This window comes from Syzygium oleosum, unplaced genomic scaffold, assembly GCF_021117445.2.
Source record: "Syzygium oleosum isolate NSW1041296 unplaced genomic scaffold, Sole_v2.1 Sole_v2.28, whole genome shotgun sequence".
Taxonomy (NCBI): Eukaryota; Viridiplantae; Streptophyta; class Magnoliopsida; order Myrtales; family Myrtaceae; genus Syzygium; species Syzygium oleosum.
In genome coordinates, this window is record NW_026607512.1 from 918,547 (window position 1) to 931,605 (window position 13,059).

General features: G+C 41.3%; 2 protein-coding genes across 4 annotated transcripts; both read right to left on the bottom strand.

The window, feature by feature from the left end:
• Window positions 1-3,026: 3,026 nt before the first annotated feature.
• Window positions 3,027-4,861, bottom strand: LOC115680616 (dof zinc finger protein 1-like). Of its 3 annotated transcripts, XM_056303684.1 has the most exons (3): window positions 4,647-4,861; window positions 3,932-4,020; window positions 3,027-3,850 (listed from the first exon to the last, which is right to left on the bottom strand). In XM_056303684.1, the coding sequence occupies exons 1-3, from the start codon at window positions 4,668-4,670 to the stop codon at window positions 3,274-3,276; spliced, it is 690 nt and encodes a 229-aa protein (XP_056159659.1). In that variant the 5' UTR covers window positions 4,671-4,861; the 3' UTR covers window positions 3,027-3,273. The 3 variants fall into 3 exon arrangements, with proteins under 3 accessions (XP_056159659.1, XP_030460293.1, XP_056159658.1); XM_030604433.2 differs by having other exon boundaries at window positions 3,027-4,020; window positions 4,647-4,858; XM_056303683.1 differs by lacking the exon at window positions 4,647-4,861 and adding an exon at window positions 4,248-4,512 and having other exon boundaries at window positions 3,027-4,020.
• A 3,622-nt stretch (window positions 4,862-8,483) lies between these two features.
• LOC115680613 (uncharacterized) lies at window positions 8,484-12,443 on the bottom strand. Its single transcript, XM_056303702.1, has 8 exons — window positions 11,989-12,443; window positions 11,208-11,339; window positions 10,699-10,822; window positions 9,856-10,295; window positions 9,544-9,620; window positions 9,286-9,421; window positions 8,924-9,127; window positions 8,484-8,690 (listed from the first exon to the last, which is right to left on the bottom strand). The coding sequence occupies exons 1-8, from the start codon at window positions 12,397-12,399 to the stop codon at window positions 8,631-8,633; spliced, it is 1,584 nt and encodes a 527-aa protein (XP_056159677.1). The 5' UTR covers window positions 12,400-12,443; the 3' UTR covers window positions 8,484-8,630.
• Window positions 12,444-13,059: the final 616 nt, after the last annotated feature.

Below are 13,059 nucleotides of genomic sequence, written 5' to 3' on the forward strand. Positions count from 1 at the left end.
CAGCTGGGTTGTGTCTACATCTTAGTGATATAACCTAAGATAGATTTGCCGGTGGCTTGTAAGTGCTCTTAAACACATTCATTTGGTCATCAACCATCACACAACCGTCGTAAAATCATACTTTTGAATATAGTCATTTCATCGCAGGCCATTACAAAACGTCCCTAAATCTTGATCGAAGAACTTGCCAAGGACGATGCGTTCCCTGATAAATGATCGCGTCCGTGTTTTACAAAACCCAAAGACACGCACCGCGGCGCGACATCATAAACCGCCCCATCCAAAAGAGATTTCATTCAGCTCGACAAGATTACACCAATCGTTTACATTACCGGGCTAAAATTGCCGAGGGCGCAGCAATTGCAATTATAAGAGAGCCATAAATACCAAGATGAGCCGAAAGCTAAAGAAGCTAGTCTCTCTAGGAGTTAACCTTCAGTAGACTGGATGAATGTCACTAGGTTGGGCTCACTCAGCCAGTCTCAAAACCCTATAGCTACATGCAAAAATGCCATGACAGAAACAGAGAGAGAGAGAGAGAGAGAGAGAGAAACTAAATGCTAACACATGTTGTTACCTAATCAGCAATTAGCACCGACACAATAGGGTTTTCGAGGCGCAGCACAATAATAGCAAAAGATGGCGACGACATCAGAACTCAGACCCGTGCATGGCCTGTTTCAGCTTTCACAGAAATGGAGGGGACACGAAGGAAAAGACCGTGGGGGCGAGAGAGAGGGAGAGAGAGGAATGGGATGGCCCCAGTTTGGCAAAAACCCGCACTCCCCCGTCGTCATCATCATCATCATGGCCTTTGCTCGCGACCTTTCACCACTTCGTCAAAGAACAGACGTTAGAATAATAATTGCAGCTTTTACGGCTGCATACCAAGTTGCGGAATTCGTGCATGGTTTTCATTGATGGAGGGGGGAAGGAGAGAAGTGACGGGGATGTTACAGATTGTCTTTCTTTCCTTCTTTCACGGTGAACGAGGGCTTTGTCGGTGGGGGCGTCTTTAGGACCAAAGCCTAGGGGGCAAAATTCATTCCTCGTTTGCATGGAGAAGAAGGGAGAGGAGGAATGAATCCTAGTGAAGTTAGGGAATGATAGCCCCTCGGCATAGAGTCATGATTCGATAAGCTCATTATGTATTTACGGCGGAATTCCCTAAAATACTCTCAATTTTAGATTTAATTTCAATTCTGTCCCGAATTTCTTTTTTGTCAGAAAAAAAATATCAATTTTAGGTTCAGTCTCAAATCTATCCTGAACTTTAATTCTAGTCCGAATACACCCCGCTAGCCCTTTGTCTAAAAATCGTCGTTATTCGTCCCTAATTTCCCTAATTTTCTTATCAAAGAACGGTTTCGTTTTGGAGATAATTTTCCACATCACCTTACCGATGTAGATTTGTTACCGACATGAAAATACCACATCAAACAACTAATAGCAATTTCTGGACGGAGGTTGATGGAGGTATATTCGAGACTAGATTGAAAGTTGGTTTAATTTTTTTTAGACAAAAAGAAAGTTTGAGGCAGATTTGGGATTAAAGTTAAAGTTGGTAATTTTTTCAGACAAAAAAAAAAGTCCGGGGCAGATTTGGGACTAGACTCATATAGTTAGGAGTTTTTTAAATAAGAAAAAGTTCAGGGCAGAATCGAGACTGAACCTAACTTTTGAGGATTTTTTTAGACAAAAAAAAGTTCAGGACAGAATTGAAACTTAACCTAAAGTTTGAGGTTTTTTAGGGGATTAAGCCTGTATTAATGTGTTAATTTAAAAAAAAAACGGGTATGACTTGAATGTAACTTAGAACAAAATGCATCTATAGATTTCGAATCTTTGAAACCTACCTTATGTTAATAATATCTACTTTATAAGCTACTTAGTTAGCCATGTACGGCAGCTGTGCTCTCACCTCTATCACATATAGTCAAGAAAGATTTTTCACACGATGAACACACTGCATTTGCAGACAATATTTCACCACTAAGCACTAACTATATATAAATATTTATAGATACTATAACAGTCATGAACCTTTCGTTCAATCGATCAAGTTAGTCCTTTAAGTCCATATTTTGTTTCGATTGATTAACTTCCAATCATTTTCGATTTTGGTTAGTCAAGTCGTAGGCTCACTACCAATAGGAATTTCAGAGTGGACAACCACCACACATATGCTCACTTTGGCACTTGACTGACTAGATTTAAAATGTTTAGAACTGAAAGAATTTAAATGCAAGAAATTTTCAAGACTATTTTTCGCTTATCCCACTGTCATTATATTAAGTTTATATATAGAGAGAGAGAGAGAGAGAGAAACCCTAATGATGAAAGTGGGATACCATGTGAAGCTGCTGCGCACAACTTGTTGGCGAGGGAGGCAAAGTGGAAGATGGGTCATACTCATGTACACATTACACGCACCTCCGGTACTTTCCCCACTCATTTCTTATTCTCGCTCTCACGTCATCTCTCTTCAAACTCCTCTCTCTCTACTCCCTCCATTCAATCCGCTTTTCTGGGCTGCAAGAATCTTTGCCAAGATGATGTTGCGCAGATAAGACCAGACCAGACACTTCAGATCGAAGGGAAGAAAGAGAGGAGCACGCACACAGAGTTATATTATATATAATTGCTGTAAAGCTAAAGGATTGACAGCCATCATTCCAACACCACTTTACCAATAAAAAGGAAAAAGAAGAATGACCACAAACATTCGTGCCTTACCAAGTTAAAATAATTTTCTCATGCACTAGTATTAATCAAGCCATCTCCGCAAATACCAATGCAATACTAAGCTAGCTCTGTGATCTCTCCTCTTGCAATGAGGGAAGAAGATGCTGATACTAGACCATAGCCAAAACTTTTATGTGATGTATATACATTCTTTCGGATTTCTCCGGAATGTACTAATTTCTCCATTTAGAAACCTCTCAGGCGTATCCCCATGGATCAAGTAGCTAGGACAAGGTGAACAAAAAACCACAAGCACGGAAGAATTCAAGAAACCAATGAAATGAAGGAAAACAAAGCAACCAAACTCACTCAGGGGGATGACAGTAATTAAGAAAAATGAAGAAACCAACCATTTTACCTCTATCCGTTATCTAGCCTTTCATCATCCTAGAAACAAGTCACACACCACTGAGAGGGAAATATTTAAAAAGGAAAAATAAATCAAAGAAAAATCAAACTCATTCTGATCTCTTGCAAATGCTTTTCATGCAAAACGAGCTGCTATCTTTCTGTCATATGACCATGTCATCACCATGATCCTCCACCCAACAATCCACTCCAATACCCAGTTGATGAATTTCCATGCTGCCCCCTATTCATTTGCTCGAATTCAGCAGTCCTCGAAGGCGCTTGTTTGAACTCCCCAGCTTCAAGGCCAGCCAGAGAGAAATATTGGAGGGTTGGCTTGAGTTCTTGCATAGGAAACCCAGCTGGTGATGAATACATGCAGGCGCTTGAATCAGACCCGGGAATCGCCATTAAACTGCTCAGGGTCAAACCACTAGGACAAGTCCCACCGCTCTTTAGGAGCTCCATTGGGGAAGAAGAAGAGCTAGGGTTTGGAAGGTGGTGATTAATGGCAGCGTAAGCCTGAGCCGGCAAGTAGCTGGACAGGCTCACATCTTGGCCTTCATGGAGCTTATTATTAGGGTTTTGAGAGTCAGAGTACAGGATGGTTGGAGGTGGTGGAGTCAGATTGGGAATAATCTTGTTCTTTGATGATGGCGATGATGTTGAAGATGAAGATGATGATGGTCTCTTGTTCTTCCTTGACCCACCACCCACAGGTACATTTCTGAGAGAACCACCCTCAGTCCAGTACCTCCTACAGGTCTTGCAGAAATATCTGGGCTGAGAGAGACTGTAATTGTTGTAGTAACAAAACTTGGTGTGTGTGGAAGTGCACCTTGGGCAGTTTAAAGCTTGGTCCTTTTGAGGCCTTGACCTTAGGGCAGGCCTTGATGAGCCCTCCATGGCTTTAATAACCCCAATTCCCTGAACATCATTCCACACAAACAAAAAAAAAAAGAGAACAGTTAAAAGTGCCAAAGAAAACTGAAAAAAGTCTAGGACTCCATCATCCAACAGCATGAAAAAGATTGGATCACTCAGAATTTGTGGGGGAGGGAAAGAGAGAAATAGAAGAAAAGGAAAAAACACACTGGACAGAGAAAAGAAAACAAAAGCAGTTAACTTTTGACAACTTTGAGGGGGGTTATTACATGTTTACAAGGGCAAAAGAACAAAGAGGAACAACTTTCCCAGATCCCTTTATCAGAAGGTGGGAAAGAGAAAGAGAGAGAAAAAGAGTGCAGTACTTTCAACTGTAAGATAATGATGATGATGAAAGATTTCTTATTAAGAAAGAAAGCTACACACACAAAATTCAAAGCGGTAGTATTTAGTGGGAAGCTAAGCATCATTTCATGGGTGGAAAGAAAGTTAACTTTTTTGAGCAGATAAAATCAACCGAAAGCTTTTTCAAAGCTGAAACTTTTTCTTCTGCACACCTTGCGAAAATCTCCCACACACGCAGACACAGACACCAAAACACAGGGCAAATTAAATGATGATGATGATCAGAGAAAGAGAAACAACAACAAAATGTTTTTTGTCTTTACCTGTCGCCACTGAGCAGTATCCATGGGATAAAAAGGAAGAAAAAAGAGAGGGTTGAGTCACTCTCCTTCTCGAGCCTTCAGAATCAAAAAGATATGGAACACCTTTAAAGGGGTCCTTGCAGCTCCTCCTCCTCCTCTTCTTCTTCCCCTCTGCGTTGCCTTGTATAATCTTATCAGTGATGAGAGAGAGAGAGAGAGAGAGAGAGGAGAGAGAGAGAGAGAACGGGGGGGGGGGGGGCTAGTTTTGTCTATCAGTTAATCTTTCGCTGTCCCAATTAATTGTATGATGAAACATCACATGAAAATTCCCATAGACACGCGCTTTTTTCTTTAATTTTAAATCGACATCCGTATATCTTTTTGGGATTGGCAACTTTATTCTTCTTCAGAGGGTGTCTTGGTGCAAATCCTACGTGGACCTAAAGGTGGGAGCGTTCTTCCTTTCTGACCAAACCACACAAGAAGTGACTGAGAATTTTCCTCTCATTCTCATTCCCATTCCCATTCCCATTCTCCCTTCGCAATTATTTGCACGTTAATAAAAATTCTCTCTGAGAAAGAGAGAGAGAGAGAGTGCGCGCAGGTAGGTCGGCTATGCCACGCCCTCCCACGAAGCTAACTTGGGTCTTTGTTGCCGCCATCGCAGGAGCAGTGATGATGCCTATTCAAGTCCCCCCGCAGCACTAATGCTGACTAAACATGCAATTGCAGAGTGAACAGAAGCAGCCCTTTCATTGTTAGGTCATCAGACACAAAAGGAATCAAGAAGTCGTGACATGGGGCAAGGACTCATCAGCTTCATCATCTGTGCATGTTCATTAACCAGAAAGACAGGATGCTCGCGTCTCAACCAGTTGTTGCATGCCGATGAAAGTTCAAAGGGGTCCTCGTTTTTCTAGTGAGCATTACGGGTGGTGGAATGCTCTAGCATGCATTAGCTACAGCTAGGCGTTGACTTTTGGAGTCCCAATTGCGTAAGTCTGAATCTCTTTGGAGCTACGATGATGATTTATTTCCTAATAATCGAATGTGATGCTCGTCATTTGACGAGGGCTTGACTTGGTGGATGTCATTCTTTACTCGTCCACCGCATGATGAAATCCTCGTTGGTAGGTGATAGTCCACCGGCAACAGAATTTAGGTAAGATTATGACGCTCGGTCCCTTTGTCTTTCTCATCGACGTTCTTGCGCATGCGCGCCATACCGTGAATCGGATGTATTATGTGATGGAGAAATTTTCGAGACGTTAGTAGATGTGTCCATAGCCCCCAATGATACTGTAGCTAAAACTTCAGAAAATCTTAATTTGAGTCTCTTGATCTATCTCTACTTAGAGTTGATCAACACTTAACATTATTCCGGCGACAATAGAAACCTCTTATTGAACTCACCACAAATACGGGAAAGTTGTCCAAAAAGTCCTAAACCTATTGTACGACGGCCGATTCAGTCCTAAACATTTCAATGGTGACAATATAGTCCTAAACCTTTAAACAACTTATCAATTTATTTTTAAACCTTTTGATAATTTGTCAATTTAGTCCTAAATTTTTAAATGATTTGCCAATTTAGTCATTCTGATCAATTTTGGCCAAAAATCGTTAATGTGGCGGTCTGGTCAACGCCAACCATCTTACATGGACAATTTTTTCAATATGAACTTTTTTATAATTTTTTTCACTTTTTTTTCTTTCTTCTTTTCTTTCCTACTTCCTCTGGCTAGCAAGGGTCGAGTGAGGTCGAGTCCCACTAGTCCTCGCCTCTATTGGGTCGTTAGCCATCTCCGAGGCCCTACGACCAGCAAGAGGAACAAGGAAAGAAAAAAGAGAAAATTAAAAAAAAAAGGTGTAAAAATTGTTCACATTAGCTTTAGCCGTGCCACGTAAGATGACCAAATCAGCGATTTCCAGCCAAAATTGACCGAAAGGATTATATTGGCAAATCGTTAAAAAGTTTATGACTAAATTGACACAGTTGAAAGGTTTAGGACTAAATTAGCAAGTTGTCGAAATATTTAGGACTAAATTGGCAAAATTGAAAAGATTATGACTGAATTGGTCGCCGTACAATAAGTCCATGACTTTTTGATTAATTTTCCCCTACGGATACAAGTGTCTCGGTCTATGTAATTCATCTTAGGATTAGTAATACATTGTTTATGGTTTTGCGTGATTGAATAAGTTCGATTTGTTAAGCGTACCGAATTCAATAAACACAACTAGAGAGAAGATCCAATGATGAGAATTATAATGACTAATTAACTAGGGTGTCTTCGTTTTGCAGAAAATGAGTGATTTGAAAAATATTTTTTAAAAAATGATCGTTTATATCGTTTAGAAAAATAAATGAATGGTTAATTTTTTCATCGCTCACGAAAATAGTCAGGCATAGATTGTTATTCGATGATGATAATATTTTTCTTTGGCTAATTTTTCTAAATAATATAAATAATTATTTTTAAAATTATTTATTTTTCGCGAAACGAACACACAATAAAAGCAAGCAGCTAACCAGAGGTGGATCCAAAGAAGGGCCAGCCAGTGTAATTCGCCTCTTGACACTCAGGGTTCCGTACAATATTTTCTAAATTGGGCATTGAACTTCGAACAGATCTTTTGTAAGATTCCTCGATCCTATGTCCATCAATTTCACATCGCCTAAATATATGCCTATGGAATCGTGGATTTACGGTTATGAGAGTTGGACACTCTTTCAGAACTTACGCTTCAACTTTATATTCTTTTCTCTCTCTCTTTTTTTCGATCCTATGTCCATCAATTTCTCCCTTTTTTTGATTTCACATCTAAACTGTAAGCTTTACCTACAATTTATGAAAAAAGCTGCAAAAAAAAAACCTCAAATTATACCCACCGTAATATTTTTACTCTGCATTTTTTTGTGACATTAAAAACCTCAAACTATACCCGCTGCGACACATGTACAATAAACTTTTTCTTAAAAAACCTCAAATTTGTACTTATAAGACAAATTTACACTCCTTAAGATTTTACTAAATGATTTTTCAGCTAAAATAACGTTATTTTTATTTCATTTAAACCACGTGAGCACCATATCAACGCTATTTACTTTCTTGTCATCCATGTAGACATCTTTTTACCTGTTCTCGCGGATAGAACTTTGACGGAGGCACATGTACAAATTTAAAATTAACGTATTACAATGAATATAATTTAAGATATTTGATAGCTTCTATCCTAAAATTTTAGGTCTAGTTAACCAAATATCGAGACAGAGAGCCTAGGCATTGCAAAAGCTTCGAGGTGCGCCAATTGAGAGCGGCAGAACAGTCACCGTTAAGCTGCAGTGACGGCGCGGCTCGTAAGTCTAACTCTAGCCTTCCGCTCTTTACACGTTCCGACTGAGCACGCGACGGCACAGAAAACGTAGGCTAACTTATTATACGTTGGGGAACAGGTCTCGCAATGATTCATTCGACATAATTCGACACGAAAATTTAGAAAGAAAATCGAATCAGTTGCTAGTTAGCTCCCAAGGCAATTTCCTCGCAGGAAGAAAACGACCGCTGAACCGAAACCAGAATTGCAATTTCTCATTTTTCACATTTTACACAAGGACTAATAACGTGGGGTTGTCGACTAACACGTACCCCACGCAACGCACTAAACTGAAATCGTCGTCGAGGGGTCCCCAACCCGACATTACGATCGAATGGAAACATCCTCGAAGCCGGGACGTGGTATTTTACCAAGAAACAGCGGTGGTCCGATGTCTGCACACGTTCGCCCATGGTGTACCCGTCAATGAGGGGGCCTCTCATTTCACGGGACAACGTATGTTGTACAGAACCACAGATATTACCTGGAACTGGCGATCGGCTTGGTTTCTTGATAAAAAAAACAAGCACACGATACAGGAAGATAACATTCGAAACGAGGATATCACGCTACATTTGCATTCCGACGCAATAGGATCGAGTTAGTAGCTAGCCCCTTCTACTCGTTCTACTCGTTCAACTTGCAAACGTCAATGAACTTCTGAACCGCGTTGTGGTACTGAGTTCCCTGCAAAATAGTGATACGCAAGTAATTCTGGGGTTAGATGTAGAGGGTACAATTCTAGTAATTGGAGAATGGGGAGTTGAATATAATACGTGAAGAGTTTTTGACTTCTTAGAAGTGCAGTTGATCGAAGCAGGTTCCTTTTCAACAGGACTCGCAACACAATATGAGAAAATCAAGATCTGAAACAAATCAACCAAAGAAACAGGAAAAGAATGGGCAGACCCAAATCATACCTCCCAATATAGTTGGTTACAGTCCATGCACTGCCAAAATTCCAAATTCTTGTCAAACAGGCAGCTTGGAATTCTTTGGAAACCTTTTGCGGCTTCCGCAGCTTCTTCAGTTGATAGGGGCTTCTGAATGAACCTACCATTGCATTTGGTGCACCTAGACATCAAATCATCCTCGGAAATTTCTAATTGGAAAGCTCCTATTACCTGCAAAACATTCTCAAGATCAGTGTGTCTTGACCTCATGAAAATAACCGCTAACGCGCTTCAACAATTGATTGGTCCATTTTGGAACATCAATATGATAAGTGCCAGTCAATTGGTCCTGTCTAACTAAATTGGCATTGAAATTCCTGCATGCATACCTCCAGCAGCTGCTCATTTTTCAATAGACTATTCACCCTATATATTTGATTTTGCAACAGGTATTCGTGTCTCAACAACTTGGCATCTCGTGTAAGAAGAACTCTCTTCTCTTTATGTGCTTGTGCAATCAGCTCCCTGCAATAGTAGAAGAGAATGTCATTTCTCCCAAAAGAAGTTTTTTCAAGATTGCAAGTCACATGCAAGAGAGTAATTGGGAGCACACAGACGGGGGAAAAAGTCACAGGTGAGAGAAGAACCTGGGCTCTGGTTTCTTCGAATGAGGAATGGCAGCATCTATCCCAACACACCGAAGATGTTTTGCCAAGCCTTCAACCTGAGAAGAGGTTTTCTTCTATGAGAAAAGACAAAAAGATTTCAAGTCCTGCATCACACTGACAGGGAATCTGCAGTTCAAGTATAGATATTGAACACTTCAATGACGGAAGGTACAAGAGAATGCTGCTTTGACTACACAATCATGACATCTAGCCATATCTAGATCATGTTCTTCATTGGGAAATTAATATATGCCATTGGCGGAAACTTCAAGCATAAAAGAAAATGCTTACCATCACATCACACAGAAACTTGGGGCATCCATCACCACCCGTTGAAATATCCCATGGCGCTGGCCCTTGCCATTCATCAAAAGTTTCCCTCTTTTCTTTGGAAACAGAATTTAATGAAGATCTTTTTCTACCTTTCTTTTTGGAGGCTTTAGGTCTTCGATCAGATTCTTTTAGCAAAATCTTTTCCCCAAATTTTCTCACAACAAGCAGAAGTGCCTCATCCATGGGTTCAGTACTTCGAAAGGAGGACCTAAAAGATGCCTCATCTACTGTAACTATCCCATGAGGAAATTTAGCTGTAGTGGTCCGCAAGATGTGTAAAGCTTCAACAGATTTAATCCTCAGAATTGCACTACATGTATCAGGTTCTTTGAGAACTTCTTTCAATCCAAGATTCGTGTGATCAGAATGCAGGACCACATCACCGTTTAAACATTTTCCTAAAAAGAAAAAAATTAATCAATCAGAATAGAAAAAAAACCATCACCTAAAGCTGAGACATGTGGAAAAAAGGGAATGCTAACATAAGGCACATGCCTTTGTGCTGAAGAAGATGCTGCAAGTAGAGGGACAATTTACTGAAGAGATAAGAACCATCACAGTCCTCAGTCTTCCAAAACTAATACGTACATCCCTTTTTGACCCTATCTCCACAACATGTGAAGAGAAGCAAATTGTTTTGGCAGATTCAATTTTAACAGCACAAATGAAACTAAGTCGGAATAAAGAGGAATAATGCATTTGCAAAGCCATGTGACATATTTCAGGTGATCAGAGAATTTTCTTTGCATTATGAATGTCAAAGATATGTCACAGGAATTTTGGAAGTTCCAGCGGTACAACCTTTATTGATAATCTTGGCCTGAAAGACACTGAAAATTTCAAGCAAGCAGAGCGCATCTCTTGCTGCGTATTCTTTCTGCTCTTCCGTAAGAGGACGTTGTGACCAATCACTACATTGAAGTTCCTAAAGAGATTAATCACATTATCAACTTATTAAAAGAATTTTGCAGAAACAGCAACTGAATACCATAAGAGCAACCCTTGCTTCATCTAAATTACCTAACACATCTAAGGAATCATCATGAATTCTTCAGTATGCTTCAGATTTACAAATCAACATGGAATCTCTATGTAGAAGCAATATGAAAGCATATAAAATACATATTATTATAGCATAAGGAAATGCTAAAAGAAGCCTTGCTTGGGTTTTATCTTGAACAATAATCAAGTTCTACTAGTAGGTGCTGCTCAACACCAAGTGACATGCACATTCTCCTCACTCATAGTCCATTGATAATAGAGTCAATCCTCCTTCTACAGAAGTTCAAATATAGAATCCAGGAGCAAACCTTTGAAAGAGAATAGCCCAAAAGCTCTTCACAGATAGCAGACAGACTCTTTGAAACTTTAGCCGTCTTCCTTCCCGATTGCTTTTGTCGCAGAATATTATGCACACACATAATATCAATGTAGGGTTCCACCTGTCCAATGCTTAATAATAAATTAACCCGTAAAGTAAAATATCAGCATTTGATGATCGATCCTCCAAACTAACACCCAAAACAAATGTGCCAAGAGATTTTTCAAGAAGTAAGCCTTCATCCCATTGTGAGGAAAAAGAAGAAAACCCCTGCAATTTTTTTCAATTAATTCTAAGGCGGCGAGCAAGGCAACCCTCTTCGCCATCTAAGTCTTAACCAGTTTCTGCAATAGAAATGTATCCCTAAGCAGAAATTTGTCATGTATGCCGTTGGGGTAAATCACTTTCTACTCCAATCACACACAGCATTGTGACCAAAATATCCTGCAAAACATAATAAGCTAGATGGAGTTCAAGCATCTTGCTTTTGTCTCCCAGAACAAGCACTGACTTTACTTTGGTCACCAGCGAGAACTGCGGATGAGTGATGCGCCCACTAGAGCGGAATACCCACAATTAACTTGCATGCAACTGACCAATTTTGTAATAACATATGTCAACTAAGCAGACTCGTAGCAATCTTCCACGGTTCTTCAGCAAATTCTACTTGGAACGCGACATAATCAACGAACGTATATCCCTCCTCCAACATTTTGCAATGCATAACAACGTAAGAAGGCTCGAAGATCCTTCCGAGTCCCAACGCTCACCCGATCGAATCCAGGATCACATCCTTGAGCGCAGAAGGTGGAGGACAGGTAGACCAGATCCTGCTTGAATCTGAACCCGAGCTTCAGGACGTCGGGGGACGCGAAGACGTCCCGCAGGAGCTCCCAGACCGACGGCAGGGGGACCGACGACAGATCGAGGAGGAACACCGCGGGCTCCTCCGACGCGGCGGAGGCGGCGGCGGCGGCGAGGGGAGCCGGGCGGCAGGCGAGCTGGAGGAGCGTCACGGTGGGGAAGGCGGGCAGGGGGCGGGGGCCGCGGGCGGGCTTCCACTCGGCGTCGAGGGCGACGACGGAGGAGCGAGTCAGGGCCCGAGCGAGGTGAGCGAACTCGGGCGAGTCGGGGGCCGAGACGAGGTGGGTTTTGAGGGGCGCTCGGTGCTCGGAATCCATGAAGAGAGAAGCGAAGAGAAGAGAAGAGGAGGCGAAAAGAGCGATGGGATTCGTCCGTGCGCGGTTTAAGTGGAGAACCGACGTCGAATTGAATTAGTTTGGGCTACCGTTCGAGCCCGAATTAGAGAGCCGGCGTCACGATAGGCCCGTTAAATGAGCGGGTCGTGTCGGGCCGGATTGGATCGAATGTGATCCGACCCAAATTGATCCATTAGCGGTGAGCATGAATCCCGAGTAGATTTGGGAACCGGATCGAACCGACCCTAAAAATTGATTCGAACAACGAAAAAAATCGGAACCGATCATTGTGTGGTTCAGTTTTCCGGATAGTAATCGAACCGAACTTGACCGAGAACCGGTGATCCTGAATTCTCTCTTTTCATTCTTGCATCTTGTTTGTTGCCGCCTCTTGCTCTTAGCATTTGGTTTCTATTCTCTCTCTCCATCTAACCTCTCTCTCTACATGACAGGCTCGTTGAGATTAAGAGGGGGATTAAGACTTCACAACTAAAAACATCTCGTAGAAAAGGTAAAATCTCTCTCGATTCGTGAATTCCCAAAGTTTCTCGACTGATGATCAATTTTGAAATTCATCATCTTCGGTCACTTGAAGCGCAGCCTGCTTTCCAACGACAACACCCCTGGAAAACCTCCTATTGC